We start from the raw sequence: 16,362 nt of genomic DNA on the forward strand, positions 1-16,362 counted from the left end.
TCCAGCCACTGCTGGACGGAGATCTTTATTTATAGCCTTAGAAGCTCTCTGAACAAAAAAAAAATGTGAACAGGATGCGATTGTATAAAGCAACAACCATACCACCAAGATACGCAGTCCAGCACTCAATCAACTCAGCGTTGAAGGCCTATTCTCAGAGAGAATTGTGATTATATTGACACACCTATAAACAGGTATTCATGATATCTGGAGTAACTCCATCACTCTAGGGTTGATCATCATCATAGGCGGCTATAACCTATGCACTGCAGAAAAAAGGCCTTTCCACTTCAACGCCATTCTGTCTTCCAATGTACACGTAACGGCCCTTTTTCCACCAATGCATGAGGAAATCCCGACGCCGCGAGGGTCGTGTGGGGGTTATACAACCATACTTCACCACGCTGGTCAGTGCAGGTCATTGAAGGCGGGGAGCATGTATGCAGAAGCATAGTAGTATAGTTAATCAGATTTTTCTGCACTGCTCTCTACAGCACAGAATGCAGCACTGCAGGGAAGCCTATAGCACGTGTTATGCATGGTGATCGCCTCGAGGCCTGAAAAGATCGGAACGTATTCTGGGTGATTTGGTCGTGGGTTCCGTGTTACAGGAACAGTGTCGTAGTTAAAGACCGTCGCAACAATCACAAGCGTCAGCGAGGCTCATTACAACCTTCAAGGAAACGTGGCGACTGCACGCATTCATTTACCAGCCCTTCCTCAAAAGCGGCCTTTTCCGAGGAGCTCCAGAGACCGTGTCTGCCGCCGCCACCACTGCCGCCACCACCGGTGGAGAAGGAGGTACCACATGTTTTACCGGCCGCTTTCCTGCGACAAGACACACACACGCAGCTTAGCCGTGCCATCACTCGGTCCCTCGAAATCCACATTGGGTTGGATTCCTTCGATGTGCGTATCGAAGCTTCTCTGTCATCCAGACGGTCGGTCTTACACGTGCTATTTGTGTTGAGCACTTGAGACTGCCCGAGCTTCACATCTTAATGTAAAGGCGCTGCACTGTCATTTGGTAACGGAGACATTGACATTTTACCTTGCTGATCTCAAGGAACATAAACAATCACACTAACTCCGGTCATCCTCGCAGTGGCTTTTGGCGAGCCATCGAACAAGGACGGTCACGGCGCGCTTTCAGATGCGCTTCTGCGGCCGTCGGGAACGCTTTTCCTTCTGGAGCCATACACTTTTAAATCGAGATTGAACACGAATTTCTTGAAAACTGCTGTTTTTGTTTAGTTTGTTGTCTTTCCCCCGCACCCCCGATTAGCACGGTTGGCTATGTACGGTGCGAAAGAAGTTCAAAATAATACATGTTTTTGCCAAACACCGATATAAAGTGTACTTTTGCCAACAACTACCCTGATACGTCATGTTTGCATGCAGCGCTTGCTTGTCAATCCACTGACGAATGAGGGCTGCCCCACGCCGTGACGGTCGGGGAAGTTGCACTACACGTTGGTGGAGGTTGGGAGTATAGACGTGGTAGCATAAAAGTATAGTACAACAACGGATATTTTTTCACCTCCGCCGGCAACTCACCACATAGCTCCACAACCTATAGCAACTATTGTGCGTGGTTTTCGCGCAGGTCATCGTTATCTAGCTTCTGAGATCTGGTGAGATAAGGCGCATTCCGAGTGATTTGGTCACAGTCAAACTATGTGTACAGTTGTGTTTCGAGAACAAAAATGCTATTATATCTATAAAAATAAAGTAGCCTTTGCGGGTGTGTGTGTGTGAAACAAATTTCGCCAACACCATGAAGCCGACACACCCCAAAATCCCCATGCATAGTCAAGGATGTGCGAGTGTGTTTTAGCACTATTTATAACTTCCCTGCTCACCTGCCCGCCGCTGTACACCCCCCCGCCCCTCTCTCGCCATGTACAAAAGCCCAGGTCATTATCACTACTCCCGGTTTGCCACACGCGCAAACACATTATGAAATGTTCTATAATACTAGATAGTACTCATGGAAAAGTCTGCCTTTTCATACTGCCCTCACTTAATTTACGCTTCCGATCCATTAGTTTGTATTGCTTCCATGTCTACTTCTTGCAGCTACTGCCATACGATGACCTGGAAAGGACAACCTACAGGGCTATGCTGCTCCAGTGGCAAGGTTCAGCTGCCTTCAATTAATTACCCTGCCCAGCCTGTATTACTGAGACCCGTGCAAAGCCGGGTAACTTAGCTCGTAGTAAATAAATGTCGCTATGGGCTGTGCGTTCTGGGCTATCTGACATGAGTGTGACCCTTTTTTAACGTGAATTTATCTTAACACGGAGGCTTTCGCGACCAATATCATCTGCAATTCAGTTTTTTTTGGGTTAGATCGTGTAAATATATGTGACGTTAAACGAATTGGCATGTTCTGTTTACGTGACAAACCTTACTAATTGGCTGTGTCGGGTGTGGCGGGTTTAAGGACACATTCATATATTTACACGATCTAAGCAAAAAAAAAACCTGTATAATTAAAAATTCCTCTGTTGAAGTATGAGTTCGGTGTGCGGAAGTTAAGTAACTGTCGCATCACTCCTGTGTATATTAACGTGTCACACTGTGATGGTGTGTTCGCCTGAGCTGTTACTTACATTTTTGTTACATTTAATTACGAAGCTTTACATTACATTCGTGTCGCAATGCCTGGGACACAGCTTCTCGGCACTGAGCTACAAGGTAAGCGATGTGTGTTTTGAGTTGCGTCTTCCTTTAAACACGGAGTTGTCTAAAAGCAATTTTCCTAATCTACGTCAAATATAGGATTTCCCCAACAGAATCCGTCATCGTTGTGTTAAGCGTGTAGCTGCCACAAAAAGATCACTGGACTTTGCGCCAAACACAGCTGCTCTTATTCAATATGCCTGCGCTACATTCCTCAAGGGACGCTGCCGCGGTGTAATTGTTAGCACACTGAACTTGCAATCTAGGGGTCGCCCAGTTCGATCTGATCTTCCGGTGCAGCAGTTGAAATAATGGGCAAGTATTTTTTTATTTTATTCCCCACCCCACACCCGCCTCAGTCCACCCAGCAGTACAATTTAGTGCACCACAGCGAGTCGATTGGCAAGGTCACGTGCGGTGCTTTGTAAAGTGTTGGTACTCTGACCTGTTTCAGATATCTGGACGGCGTGAAAGAGTCGGCTAAGACACCCTCTAGACTCTAGAGGGAGGTGCTATCTCGTGCTCCCGTCTACCGTAAGCCATTCCCCGCAAGCAGTGGTGTCAGCAAGAAGATGCAGGGCTGCTCCTCTACCTATACATTTTACAGTACTCACATGACCGTCCCAACGTGACACATGTTGTACGACTGCACTGCTTGTTATTGTCAGCAATGAGGAATTTGCTCCGATGTGTTTGGTGAATGCGTGTACCTCCGATTAGCACGGTTGGCTATGCACCATGCGAAAGAAGTTCAACAAACACACATACATACTTTACTTCGTACACGAGTGGCGGTGATTTCGATCCACTCACCCCTTGCCTTTGGCAGATTTTCTTTTCACGGGGCTGCCAAGAGGAGGAGATAGAACACGAAATTAAAAACGAGCTCTGTTTGAACGCTGTCAACGTGCACTGCCGTGGGGGTTTGAGAAAATGTCCGCAAGTCGCCAGTTCGCGCACGGACATTAATGAGTTTGGTTTACGGACACCTTCAATTTTTACCGACGTTAGTTTTTGCGGTTATGCACATAGTTCTCCGATGTGTTTTGGATGTTTTTATTTTTCAGCGTGACACATGTCGTTTCAGTAAAAAAAAAATGAAATTAATTTGGTTCAGTTCCTGATGCTCCCGGCACGTGCAGCGAGAAGACGAACATCAAGCTGAGCAACACTCGGAACTACCGGAAAACATCGGCGAACTACACCTTCCACTTATTGCGATTTTCAATGTTACAACACTGCCTCGTGCTCCTCGTATCTGCCCTGTAATCGTAATGACAGCGGTTCGTTTTTGAGAACGTGCTTTTTCACGCCGGGGTACCACAAAGTGAGTCCGAAACCTGGCCTCCAAGCAGGCATTAGTCTGCCAGGAGGGGGTGATGATTGCTTCTATATTTAATCTCATGTGAGTTACACCTCGGTCTCAACTGAAAGAGAGACTTGCAGTCTCAATGTTTAGATAAAGGAAAGTTAGATTTTGCACATGTGATGTCCAACTGACTAAATGCTTTAACAGATTATTGTACAAGCAACTTCTATATTGCTTTATAATATACAAATAAACATGTATAGCGTTCATTTACATCAGCAGACCATATGTGGCGCTTGAGCGGTGACACAGAGGCGAGCGCACTGCACTCTGAACGCAGAGACCCGAGTTCTAATCCCAACCATCAGGAGTGATGCCTAAAACCAGTCACGGTGCCCCCCAAAACCCGCACTGACCAACGTGGTGAAGTATAATCAAACAAACCAACACGGTGTGTTAAGGGCTTCATCCTGGGTATTTTCAAACATGAATACTATATAAAAAAAAACGTCAACCTGATCCATCTCAAACCTCTGAATAACACATGGAGGGGAGGGGGGGAGGGGTCCCTTTGTGATCATAACAAGAACATCGAGTTGTGCCACAGCGCTGTACGTTTTGCAAAGTTGCAATTTTGCCCACCTTGAAGCTCGCCGAACTTTTCGACTTAAAGAACAAAGGAAAACCAACCCGTGGTTTCTACTGTGGTGAACACGCGCAGGACTAATTGTTCGAGAGCGCACGCCGCGAAAGCCGTCAGTGCGACCTGTCATGTGCGGGGGGGGGGGGTAAATCACCCGTGGGCCCGGCACCTCACTTGTCACACGAGGCAAGGGACAGGTGGCAGAGTGCCGGAGCATTTACATTCCTGTGTTTTTAGGCCTTTTACCCTGGAGGGATGAAACCTCTACCCACAGTGATTACACACACACACTGTATGATACGCTACCACAAATGGTGTAACGGTTGGCACATTTGGACTTGTAATCCAGAGGTCGCCGTTTCGATTTCATCTCCTGGCGTGGCAGTTGAAACAGTGGGGTTCATCTTCTCAAACTGCGACTGCCTCTCTCTGCCCGGCAGTAATAATGGATACCCCCACAGTTGGTTGTGTCTGGCCAGCGTGGAAAAGTAGGCCAAATACCCTCAACAAGGGGGCAGCTATCTATAGCCCCCTCTAGTGGAGGCCCTTTACACCAGCAGTGGTGTGATTATGAAATTGCACAGCTGCACCTTTATCTTTACATTTTGGATACTTAAAAAGCATCCAGAAGTTAAAAAAAAGTTACAAAAGGCACAGCGCCCTGCGTTGCGAAGTCAATGGTCTGAGATTGATTGCCGGCCACGGCTAACATCAGTGGCGAGTGATATCTGAACCGGTCCCGAAGCCTTTCACCTTGACGGCTGTTGAGCATCTAACTATTTGGTGCAACATGCCTGCTTATATTGTTATTTTTTGTTCTACAATCAATATTTTTGTCAGCACCTCTTGACGGGTTCCGTTACCGTTGCTGCGTGTTCCTCCGTACGGATCACTCTGATGATGTTGTTGTTGTTCTTGTTCTGTGTAGACGAGCTGGGTAACTGGCTACAAGTGGAATTTCCATGAAATCAAAAGAACATTGATTGATTGACCTATCAACATCGAGCGACTTTTTGAGGTTTGCTTGGCGACTTTCCGCGACGAGAAGTTGGACGACGAGCAGGGGAGGCAACTCACCTCAGTGAGGCGTCTTGTGACACCAGGGGCCCCAGGGGCTCCATCGGCTCATCCAAGTGCCCCCTCCCAGTCAGGTAGTAGCTGGGCCCGTGGCGCTAAGGGTCAAAGTACCGCATGGCACAAACGAGCAAAGCGACGTTTGCCACGAATGTTTTTTCTCGACTGCACTTTGCGGGGTAGGTGCAAAGAGGGGCTTTGCGAATCATTACAATCATTTCTCACACACATGGTACGTGCATCGGATCGTACGTTTAATTCCCGATCGTTATTGATTAATTAAAAAAGCTCTTTAGGTGAATGGATATTGCAGAGAATAAGACAGTACAAGGGAGATATGGTCGTAACAATCCATTTCAAGTCGTACAAATTAGAGAACACAATACACACAGGAGAAATGAGACAGACAGTACAAACGAGACGGTACTAAAAGGGCAGACAATACAAAAGAAACAGATTGTACAAACGTATGTATGAACTTTTTTCGCACCGTGCTAATAGTACAGACAAAATGGCACAAACAAGATAGATGATACAAACAAGCAATACAAATGAGATTTTTTTCATGAAAAAAAAATTGATTCTTGAATCCTCATCGCACAACTCCAATTTGTGACAAGTCAGTGCATTGCTGAAGGGAGGCAGTGGATCGCAACAATGCCAATTAGGTTAGAGCAGGGGTCGGCAACCTACGGCTCCGGAGCCGCATGCGGCTCTTTACGGGCTGCTTCTTGACGATATGTACGTATGTACAGTATGTACTCAGATGCATTGCGGCTCCTGAAATACAGAATTTTGTACCGAATTGGAAAGAAATGGCTCTTCTTGTTATTTTGGTTGCCGACCCCTGGGTTAGAGGGTGCATCGATGTGCACGCAAGTGATGTGATTTTTTGTAAGGATACTCCTCCTCCTGCAACATCTTCCTGATGACAGCGCGGCTCTCCTCGTCAATAGAGTAATCCAACGTCCAAGCCTGACCGTGCAAGAGCAGAACATGTGCGCGTATGCGATATAAAAGAAACGCATGGATATTTAAACGCACACGTCGTGTATGCGAATGGGCCAAACCCTGAATCGGGAAAAGCACGCAACTGTTAGTTCAACAGCGGAGAACAGCATGTCGCACTGTTTACACGCTTGTGTTGCATATTTTTTTAAATAAAAAAATACAAAACAAACATGTGCACGTGCACGCCCTATTGTTCACACAAAGCCAAAATATCCCCAAAAACCCTTTAACAGACTGTTGGGCAAGTGCTATTAGCGAGCACCTATGAAGGCCAATATGACACACAAGGGGGTGGGTGGCCAGCACCACTTACGGCCGCCTTTGTATCCCTAGTGGCGAAGTTTACACACTGCACTAGGTACTCATTTAAGGCTAAGTCGACCTAGGGGAGGCACAGGACCGGATTAGATAATCGTTACTGGTGTTGGCCGTGAGCCGGAATTCAACTCGGGTCACTGGGTTTGTAGTGCAGCACGCTAACCGCTACACTACCACTCCTCACTATTGTTCACACATGCGCGCGCACACACACATACACTCGGGACAATTCACGTACGATAATAATATATTTCTTTTTTTTTAAGTTATAATTTAAACAAATGCACATTTTAATTTAGCTCCAAAGGCGTTTGCATGCTGCATTCTCTCCACCGGCCAGGTGTGTTCACGGTATGGGTTGCTAACGCTGACAGCATTTGCAAGCTAAATAAGCCTATTACAGCACAATCATGCTTAATGACCACGAGCCTGCATGGTGCACTGGACCGAAATGCAAATGCGCAATTAACGCAGCTGACTGCTCAGCAGAGTGTAACGGGGCCAAGCTGGCCGTTTCCTGTGTGTGGGCATAACCGAGCAGTTGCACTTTATTTTATGCTTCTTGAAAATCCACTCAGTGGCGACTGATGAATGCTGCGTGGATTATTACGACGGTTGGAGCCATGGAAAAGAAATGCACGTAAAATTTTGGTGCGTTAATCTAGAACCATGTGCTAACGGAGCAGCACAAAGGACCGATAACATTCCTACACGCACCTACACACAACTGCACCAAAGGAAAAAGGCTAAGATCCCCCAGCCTTAACAGACTGTTGGGGCCAGTGCTGCTAGCGGGGACCTATTAAGGCTGTCAAAGAACATGAGGTGATGGGTGGCGAGCACGATGCCCCGGTCGCCTTTGTCTCCTCAGTGCTGATGTTAGCACACAGAACCAGGCGCTCATTTGAGGCTGCATCGACCGAGGACCGGGTCAGATAACTGTCACTGGCGTTGGCCGTGAGCGGGAATCGAACTCGGTTCTCCGGGTTCTTAGCACAGCGCGCTGACCGCTACACTACTACCGCTCCCATAAATGCACACACATGCATACACACATGCACGCAAAAACAAAAGCACCTACTTTGCTAAACGGTCGCGCATTTGCCTCTCGCTGTTCGAGCCCAGTGGCCACCAGGTTAATACTACGGCGCATTTACCAAATAAAATATGCGCCGTCTTCCTCACAGTGGACATTACAGATTCCGTAACGATATTTGAAAAAGCGTTAGCCATTGCGTGCCGGCATGATGTCCACATTTTTCATATTTGAAGATTTCTCGCGAAATAACTTCATTGGGAAAAACCACATAGCAACCAACCCCGACCCCCCTACTGGCGCACAATACTCGTCTGTGAGTAATAATGATTACAAACGTACTGTTTATTTTTACCAACAGCACCGCTCCATTACTGTGCATCAGTTTTCCATTAGTGATATTTGCATGACGCAACCCGACATAACGCAGTTCAAACAACTTAAAAAAAAAACTGATCTCAACGCATGTCCTTTTTCTATAACATTGTCAATGCGACCGATGGCAATATACATGAAAAAGAAAACCATTTAACGGTACACGCGTGCGGCATGCTCGCGCAAGACCTGCGTTGATAACCGTTTTGTCGAATTGTCGCATAGGCCAGACTGGCCCGTGCCACAGGCGTTTTGGTACTGGAAGGGCTGGGGTACAATACAAAATAATTTGGATTCTTTACCATCTGTTGAGATATAACATGTAATTATCACACAAGGCCCTTTTAGATTCTGGGGCATTTTAAGCACTCAAAAACTGCAAATTCTTATTCCCTATCTAAGAGATGCCGCCAACTCCTGGCTTGGCAGTTGCAACAACGGGAATATTTCTGAAATCCAGTTGAAACAATGGGTACATTTCTTAAAATGTGTGTCGTTAAGATGCTTACCCCACACGACATAACCAAACAGATTTAAATGCTGCGTGATGCACAAGCGTTTAAAGTGGCAATTATTAGAATTGTTTCAGTTGCTGTGTGAGTTGAAGAACAATTCTCACAACCAAGATTAGCAATTAGATCACATGACGGGACGGTTTTGATTAAGACTATGTCAAGCATCTCCAGGAGAAGATCTATAGTCAGAATAAAAAATACAGGATGACAGGTTGACTTCCTGGATTGGTGGACTGCCTTAATGACACAAATGTGGCCAGATTATTTGGTGACCTGACTCAAATATGAACCATAATTATAATATTGCCTGTGAAGATCTACGGGTTAAGTTATGCTGCATTTAGCTTTGTGTTAATATTTTTCCTACATTAATGGATCTTTGGTTCATGATATTTTTCATTTGACTTTCATTGTTATGCAACTGCCTTTTACTCTTCTATTTGCCCTGTTTCGCAGGTCTCCCTTGAAAAGAGAGTTTCATAGTCTCATTGGGCTCTCAGAGTTTGTTGAAATCAAGAGAAATTAATCAGTGAATTCACGTATTGTGACGACCAACTGACTTGATGCTTGAACAGATGTATTTGTGCAATGCAAATTCTAAATTGCTCTATAATATATGAAGACATAGCATCATCAGCCATGGTCAATCCACTGCTGGATGAAGGGCTGGACAAACCGTCACCATCTCTCAAGGTCTCACAATTCAACAATCCACGCAGAACCTGCACACAAGCTAATTGCATTGCTCTGCCTCAGCAGCTGACATTCACTTAACCAAGTTCGCCCCTTTGCTACCACTCCTTTATTACTACTGACCACCGGCCATCATCCATTGTGGCAACACATTCTGCCAAAGCCCATCTACTTTTTTTACGTAAAATATGCAGTGTATTAATTTACATCTCTAGACATTATACACCACGAACAATATACATCATATATATAAATAGAATTGGAAACACTAACTGTGCCTCCAAACCTCTGAATAGCACACGGGGTTGCTTTATAATATTTCAAGAGCAGTACGGTTTGCGTCACCCCCATAAGTTTTGCAATGTTGCAATTTGTTCATTTTGTGGCTCGAAGATTTTTCGCTTAAAAAAACTAAAAACACTTTGGCTTACTGTAGCTACCCTGTGGGATCATATTGTGTTCTAGACCACACGCTGTTCCACACTGCACGGATACGGTCGTTGCAATGGCGATAAAAAAACAAAGCTCATGTCGCAGACACAGAGAAGACGGACTGAGACGATGTTGCAGACACAAAGTGTCAGATTTACTGGTGTGAAACACTATCTTAAGATGGCAGCCAGCGTGTGACACACTTCACAGCACATTCTAAGGTTCTTGACCAATCTTTGTTCTGATGACAGTTTGGTTGGTGGGGGGAGGGGGAGAAGTGGAAGTGACGTGAAATGGTGTTTTCGGTTGACGTTATGCGATATTGCAATACGATTTGTCCTAATGCCACTCGATTAGTGCCAAGCAGTAAACGTTCCACAATGCCGTTTACAAAATTTCCACGTTAGTTTTCACGTGAAAGCTTATTGAACAATCGTGGCAAGGTGGCAAATGAGATTCTAATGCGTCTCAAACAGATTTAACGCACGATCCCAAAAACACACATTTGTATTTAGAAGATGTGGAACTACAGAAAAGAAGCGCAAGCCCTCCTGATTAAACAAAAAGTCCCCACCAAACATCCCTATGCCAGGTTCCGTAAAGTCTGGGCCAAACAATTTCCCCCTGTGATTACCCCTCAAGTGTACAATGGAAGGACATACGAGGAACCAGTTCCTCTTCTGGAAATAGTGATGTTTTCTGCATCATGCACAAAGGCTGTGTGATGTTGACACATTCCTGCATGTTGTTTGAAAACTTCAGTTTTTTGGTCCAGCCTGCCTTTTATTCGGTTATGGGTTTCTCTTGTCATTTCCAGATTATTGTTCGCATTATCCATGCTAATGGGCCCCATAGAGTCGAGGTGGGGTACTCCACTTGTATGATTTATGCTGATGGGTCTGAAGAATGGGTAAACCAATTCATAGTCGTCTCTCGCCGCATCACTGCTGCTGTCTATTGGTCACATTTGCTCATATTTTATTTTAATAGTTACCAATGCCAAGTGGACCATAATGTGCTTCTTTAGGATATAGTTTTTTGCATACGCACAAAAAGCGGTGGGCCTTTTAACACTTCCGACTAGCATGGTTGGCGACGTACGGTGCGAAAGAAGTTAATTTGTGTGTCGTTTGAAACTTAACATTTCCCCTGTGTAATCCTTCTTTCCTTAATTACTGGTTAAAGTCGCCACGGTGGCAAGATGTTAATTACCTCGCCAGGTATAAAGGAGGTCCGAGGTTTGATCCCAACCCTGATGCCTGTATATTTGGAGTTTGCACTTTCTCCCCGTGATTGCGTGTATTTTTCTCCGGGTCCTCCGGTTTTTCCCTCTACATTTTGAATCAACGTGCGTTTCAAGTATTTGGCTGCTATAAATGTCCACATAAGCCACTTCGTTGAGCGATAATTTGTGATAGCCAGGTAACCTCTGAAAAATAGCTATACAGCTCAGTCGGTTTTGTTTTTTACCTGGTAAAATAAAAATGGCTTAAACGTTTAATAGTTTCGTAAATGCCTCTGAAGCAGACCACCACACATCTGCCCCATGGTGAACTCACCGAGTTGTCACCACCGAGACCCCATGGGCATCCGGGGAAGACGTGGGATTGAGTACCCAGCTCTCCACTCCTGTCACACACAAAGAAGCAATGGAGAAGTTCCACAAAAAATTACAGACGTGTACAATTCAGACACTTTAAAGATATGCGTAATCACTATCATAATCATGGCACATTCAGTCAGAATCAGAATCTTTATTTATCCTGGAGAAAGTCGATGAGCTATGAAGCTCTTTGTTTCAAAGATGTCCAGTTAGGGTGGGTCAGAAAGTTCCAACAACAAACAATACAAAACACGATAGCGTGGATGAATGAAATGGGTGGTGTTGAGTAACATCCCACGCTGGTATCAAATGTTTCCCTTATCCATAAATACACATTGTTTTGCATTGCGAACTATGGGCTTAATTTGATGACTTGAACACGTTATCTATGTTATGCATTTTGTGTTATAGGTGATGGGGAAATTGGAGTTTTGTGCACGCGTTCAACGATTCACCCATTCCAAAACAGAAGTAAATTACTTTGAAATGACAGCCCGACTGACACGCATTGCGAGAATTCCGTTGTTTTTTTACGGCGAGGTGACACAACAATGCGGAATATTCCGAACGCAACAGGGGGCACAGGCAGAAGTGCATCTGCAATGGTTCGTCAGATTCGCATTGCATCTTTGCCACGTAGTACACGCAGTCGAGTTTGCATCATCATCATCATCATAATGTAGGGGGCTGTATTAATTCCACTGCTGGATGAAGGGCCTCACAATTCCGTGACAAGTCGTGGGGGTTGATCGTACTTCACCACGCTGGTCAGTGCGGGTTGCTGAACGCGTGCAGCACAGACGTGGGAGCATTCATGTACAACAAGACGACTGATTTTGCTGCTCGCGATCTAAAACACCCGCAATTACGCTGGACGAGACTGGTGCAGGAATGGCAGCCAAATGAGTGAACGCGTCCAGGAAGACACAACCCCGCCGTGGAGACGGAGCGACGGGGGAGGACTGGCAACGTCATGGGGGAGGCTTTCATCCAGCAGTGGCTAGACAATGACCGACATCGATGATGCCACACGCACGCGAATTCGTGTCACGGTGGCGAATCGCATGTAAACACAATCAAACGACAAATGGATGTCGCGTGTGTCGTCACGCTGACCGAACGGGCGAACAACCACGAGGACCAGGGAGACAGTGGCACGGGGGAAGGAGCTGTGTACCCCGAGAGGCCGAGGCCCAGGAGGGCCGCTTCGTCGTCTCCATCTCCCTCCACGTCCACTTCGGGAACGGGTCCCGCCATGTTTGTTATCCGCGACGCTTTACGACTCTTCTCCGAGTCTGCTTTACGGCAGTTGAGTGGTGGGGGCGGGGGGCCGTGCTGGGTGTCTTTACGGCACTCGCGCGCCGTAAGGGATGGATGACGTCACCGGTGGCGCGGTGACATCACCGTTAAAATGACGGTGATGACGATTTCATATTGAACGATTGACTGTCGCCTGATGAAGCTGGTTGTAATTACTGGCGAAACGTCGTACTCAGCTTTATAATGTTGTGGATTTTATCCCCAACACACCGGTGTGCTGTACTGGTAACGAATGTTCTGTTTACGTTACGAACCTTACTAATTGGCTGTGCCGGGTGGTGGCGAATTTAACGACACATTTATATTTAACCCCCCCAAAAAAACCTATATTATGGATGATATTGGTCGCGAAAGCCTACGTGTTATGTTATTTTTTTTACCAGGTCTGGGCCCGCTGAGCTATGTAAGAAGCGACCTGGCTATCACAAATGATGGCCCAACGGAAGTGGCTTATCAACATGGAAATGCATAGCAACCAAATACTCTAAGCCCACGTTGATTTGAAATGTTGAAAAGGGAAAACATAATCGACTACTGAGTACGTGGAAGAATCAGGAACCCCACCTCCCATACTCAATGGCTGTATCCATTGGGCCCAATCTCAGCACTGGAGCATCTCAGCTATGAGATCAAGGAAGAAGAACACAGCACGTGCATGGGGTCCATTCCTAAAAATTAGAACAATCTTAAATACCTGAGCCCAGAATGGCAATGACCTGGCCAATCCCACCCCACGCCTGTTCTGATGAGTCCGGTGTGCCTGACACCGTCGATGCAACTGGTAATGCCGTCCAGAATGTCAGGATGTTGCAATGCTTGATGTGAGAGAGGATGTGGAATAAACATATTTTATAAAAAAAATATATATTATCGACTACTTACATGCATTCGTGTGTGTACGATAATCCACTCTTATCAGTGTTACTAGTGCAATGCAATTCACGTAAGAAGAAGGGACATTTCCCGAAACGCAGGGCCGGATTCAGGTTCTTGTAGACCCCGAGGTACTTTAGTGATAACTTTATACACAGTTAAATTTCGATTTAAAGCTTTCGTGACTGCAGGGATTCATCTTCTTGGTTCTTTCGGTAAAGTCACGTAGAATGGAAATAATAAAATAAGAAAAATAAACATAATAAAATAATTCTCACGACGTTTCGGCCACAACGCAAGCAGCCGTCCTCAGGTGGAGAGCAGGTCTGTCGAGGAGACAGAGTCTGAATGAAACAGAGTCTGAAGACAGAGTCTGAATGTCTCCTCGACAGACCTGCTCTCCACCTGAGGACGGTTGCTTGCGTTGTGGCCGAAACGTCGTGAGAATTATTTTATTACGTTTTATTTTTATTATTTTATTATTTCCATTCTACGTGACTTTACCGAAAGAACCAAGAAGATTTCTACACAGTTGTGACCGATGCTGCCCCATGTCACCACTCACGCCGCCGTCACCCCGCTTGTTTCACGCGTAGCACAGCAATGCCGCCATGACTTCCCTGGCACCGCTACTCTCCATTGAGAATGAGGTTGTGCGAAAAACACCATTTGAAGATGTTCATTGATAATTTTGCGATGACAAAAATCTCGAAAAGTTCATCTCCGGTGTTAATTTCTCTCACCTTATGAAAAAAAAGATTGTCATGCACATGACTCTGCCTCTTTGTATAAACACTGTGGCTATCTTTGCTATATAAATATATTTATTCAAGAAGATATCTTGGTTACATTTTTTTATCATACAAAAAAAACATGGTAAAACTTTGTTTTCTTAGCCCTAGGCACAGTACCTACTGTCCTTATTAGATAAGAAGGGTCTGCCGAAACGTCGTCTATTGTGTATATATATGTTCTACTGTTATCGACTAATGCGTTTATTTATTTTATTTCTACAATGCAGTAATGTATTGGTTGGTCCAGATGTCTTGTGACCCCATTTGATTATTCTGCACACTTAGCTTTGCAGTGCAGAACTTGTCGGTTCGATCTCCCGGCTCGGCAGTTACAATAGGGCGGTGTGTAAACATCGCCACTGGGGAAACAAAGGCGGTCGGGTGTGGTATTAACCACTCACCCCCTCGCCTTAATAGGTGCTACTCGCTAACAGAACTTGCTCCAACAGTCTGTAAAGGCTATACCGTGGACCTTTGTGTTTGTCTTTGTACCAGGATGTGAACTAAATTATGAAATGTAATACTTACATGGATCGTTTTGCAAGGTCCCTACAAAGGGATATAATTAATATGGTATGCTACCCCTAACGCTGTCGAATAGATTTCCAAACGCAACACACACAGAGGTATAAACTTTGCTCAAAATGCCACTCGTGTGGAGAAATCTCCTGTCCAGACATGTCGTGGACAGGCCACACAGAAGCTACACATTCTCCACGTGTCCCCACGTGGAGCTAGGGCGCATAAGTGATAAATAATTGCAGCCGTAGGGAAGATGAGGCCATGCAAACAGGCACAAGGTCGACCAAAGGATCGTCATGAAAGTTGTTCAATCGTGGCCAGGAATTGAACTCAACTCGACGGCTTAATGGTGCAGCACGCTAACCACATACATGGCTCAATGTCCCACTTAATATGTTTTTCGGAGCGCTTGTAGATCTGGAGTTGGCACGTGGCTGTAGTAGCCACAGATATAGGAAGAGATGTAGTGGATGTGGTGTGCCGGGTATGGACATATATTCCGGATCTCAGCCCGGCACAGCATCGGCTGAAAGTGGGACCTGTCCATACATAGACACTGCACATACTAGAAGACTTTGCAGTTTTTCCCTGGATTTTTCAGTTTGCGCATAGTCACATAGTCACTTTAAGATGTTTTCTTGTTCGGGTTTTTGTTTTTTGTTTGTTGCGGTTGCACCCGATTCAAGAGCCGAATGGCTCACAGGGCTAAACCAAATAAATGAATCTGAAAACTGAAATACTGTACACACTAATACAGATCTTCCTCCTATAGCCTTCACTGACTTTAGGTGCAAGTGCTGCTATCGATGAAAGCCGGCACGGCGCACGAGGTGGTGGGTGGCGAGCACCACGCCCGGCCGCCTTTGTCTCCCCAGTGGTGATGTTTACACATCGCACTAAGTACTCATTTGAGGTTGAGTCGACCAAGGGGAGAGGTCCAGGACCGGTTCAGATAATTGTCACTGGTGTTGGCCGTGAGTGGAAATCGAACTCGGGACCCCACTAAGTACATACACGTCACGCACGCGCGCACGCGCGTTATTTAAAAGAAACGCCGAGTTGCCGGGTATTTAGCAACAACTCCAGCGGCTGTGCTTGGAGCGCTGACCATTGCAGATGGGAATCTCACCGTGCCTTCGTTACACAACCCCGGGCAGCC

At 45.7% G+C, this 16,362-nt stretch overlaps 1 protein-coding gene across 10 annotated transcripts in view; it reads right to left on the minus strand.

Moving 5' to 3' along the window:
• Positions 1-13,006, minus strand: part of LOC144726695 (histone H2A deubiquitinase MYSM1-like) — a 30,166-nt gene extending 17,160 nt beyond the window's left edge. For 2 of the 10 annotated variants that reach the window (XM_078605503.1, XM_078605502.1), the window contains exons 1-6: positions 12,872-13,006; positions 11,651-11,720; positions 6,616-6,686; positions 5,715-5,795; positions 3,499-3,531; positions 711-828 (exon numbers count right to left, since the gene is read on the minus strand). In XM_078605503.1, the coding sequence (XP_078461629.1) occupies positions 711-828; positions 3,499-3,531; positions 5,715-5,795; positions 6,616-6,686; positions 11,651-11,720; positions 12,872-12,951 (453 nt within the window). In that variant the 5' untranslated portion in view covers positions 12,952-13,006. Of the gene's footprint in view, positions 1-710; positions 829-3,498; positions 3,532-5,714; positions 5,810-6,615; positions 6,687-11,650; positions 11,721-12,810 lie in introns of all 10 variants that reach the window. The other 8 variants (XM_078605501.1, XM_078605500.1, XM_078605510.1 and 5 more) reach the window with 5 other exon arrangements.
• Between the last annotated feature and the right edge of the window lie 3,356 nt (positions 13,007-16,362).

The sequence above is a fragment of the Lampetra planeri genome, chromosome 24 (assembly GCF_965212315.1).
Source record: "Lampetra planeri chromosome 24, kcLamPlan1.2.h2, whole genome shotgun sequence".
Taxonomy (NCBI): domain Eukaryota; kingdom Metazoa; phylum Chordata; class Hyperoartia; order Petromyzontiformes; family Petromyzontidae; genus Lampetra; species Lampetra planeri.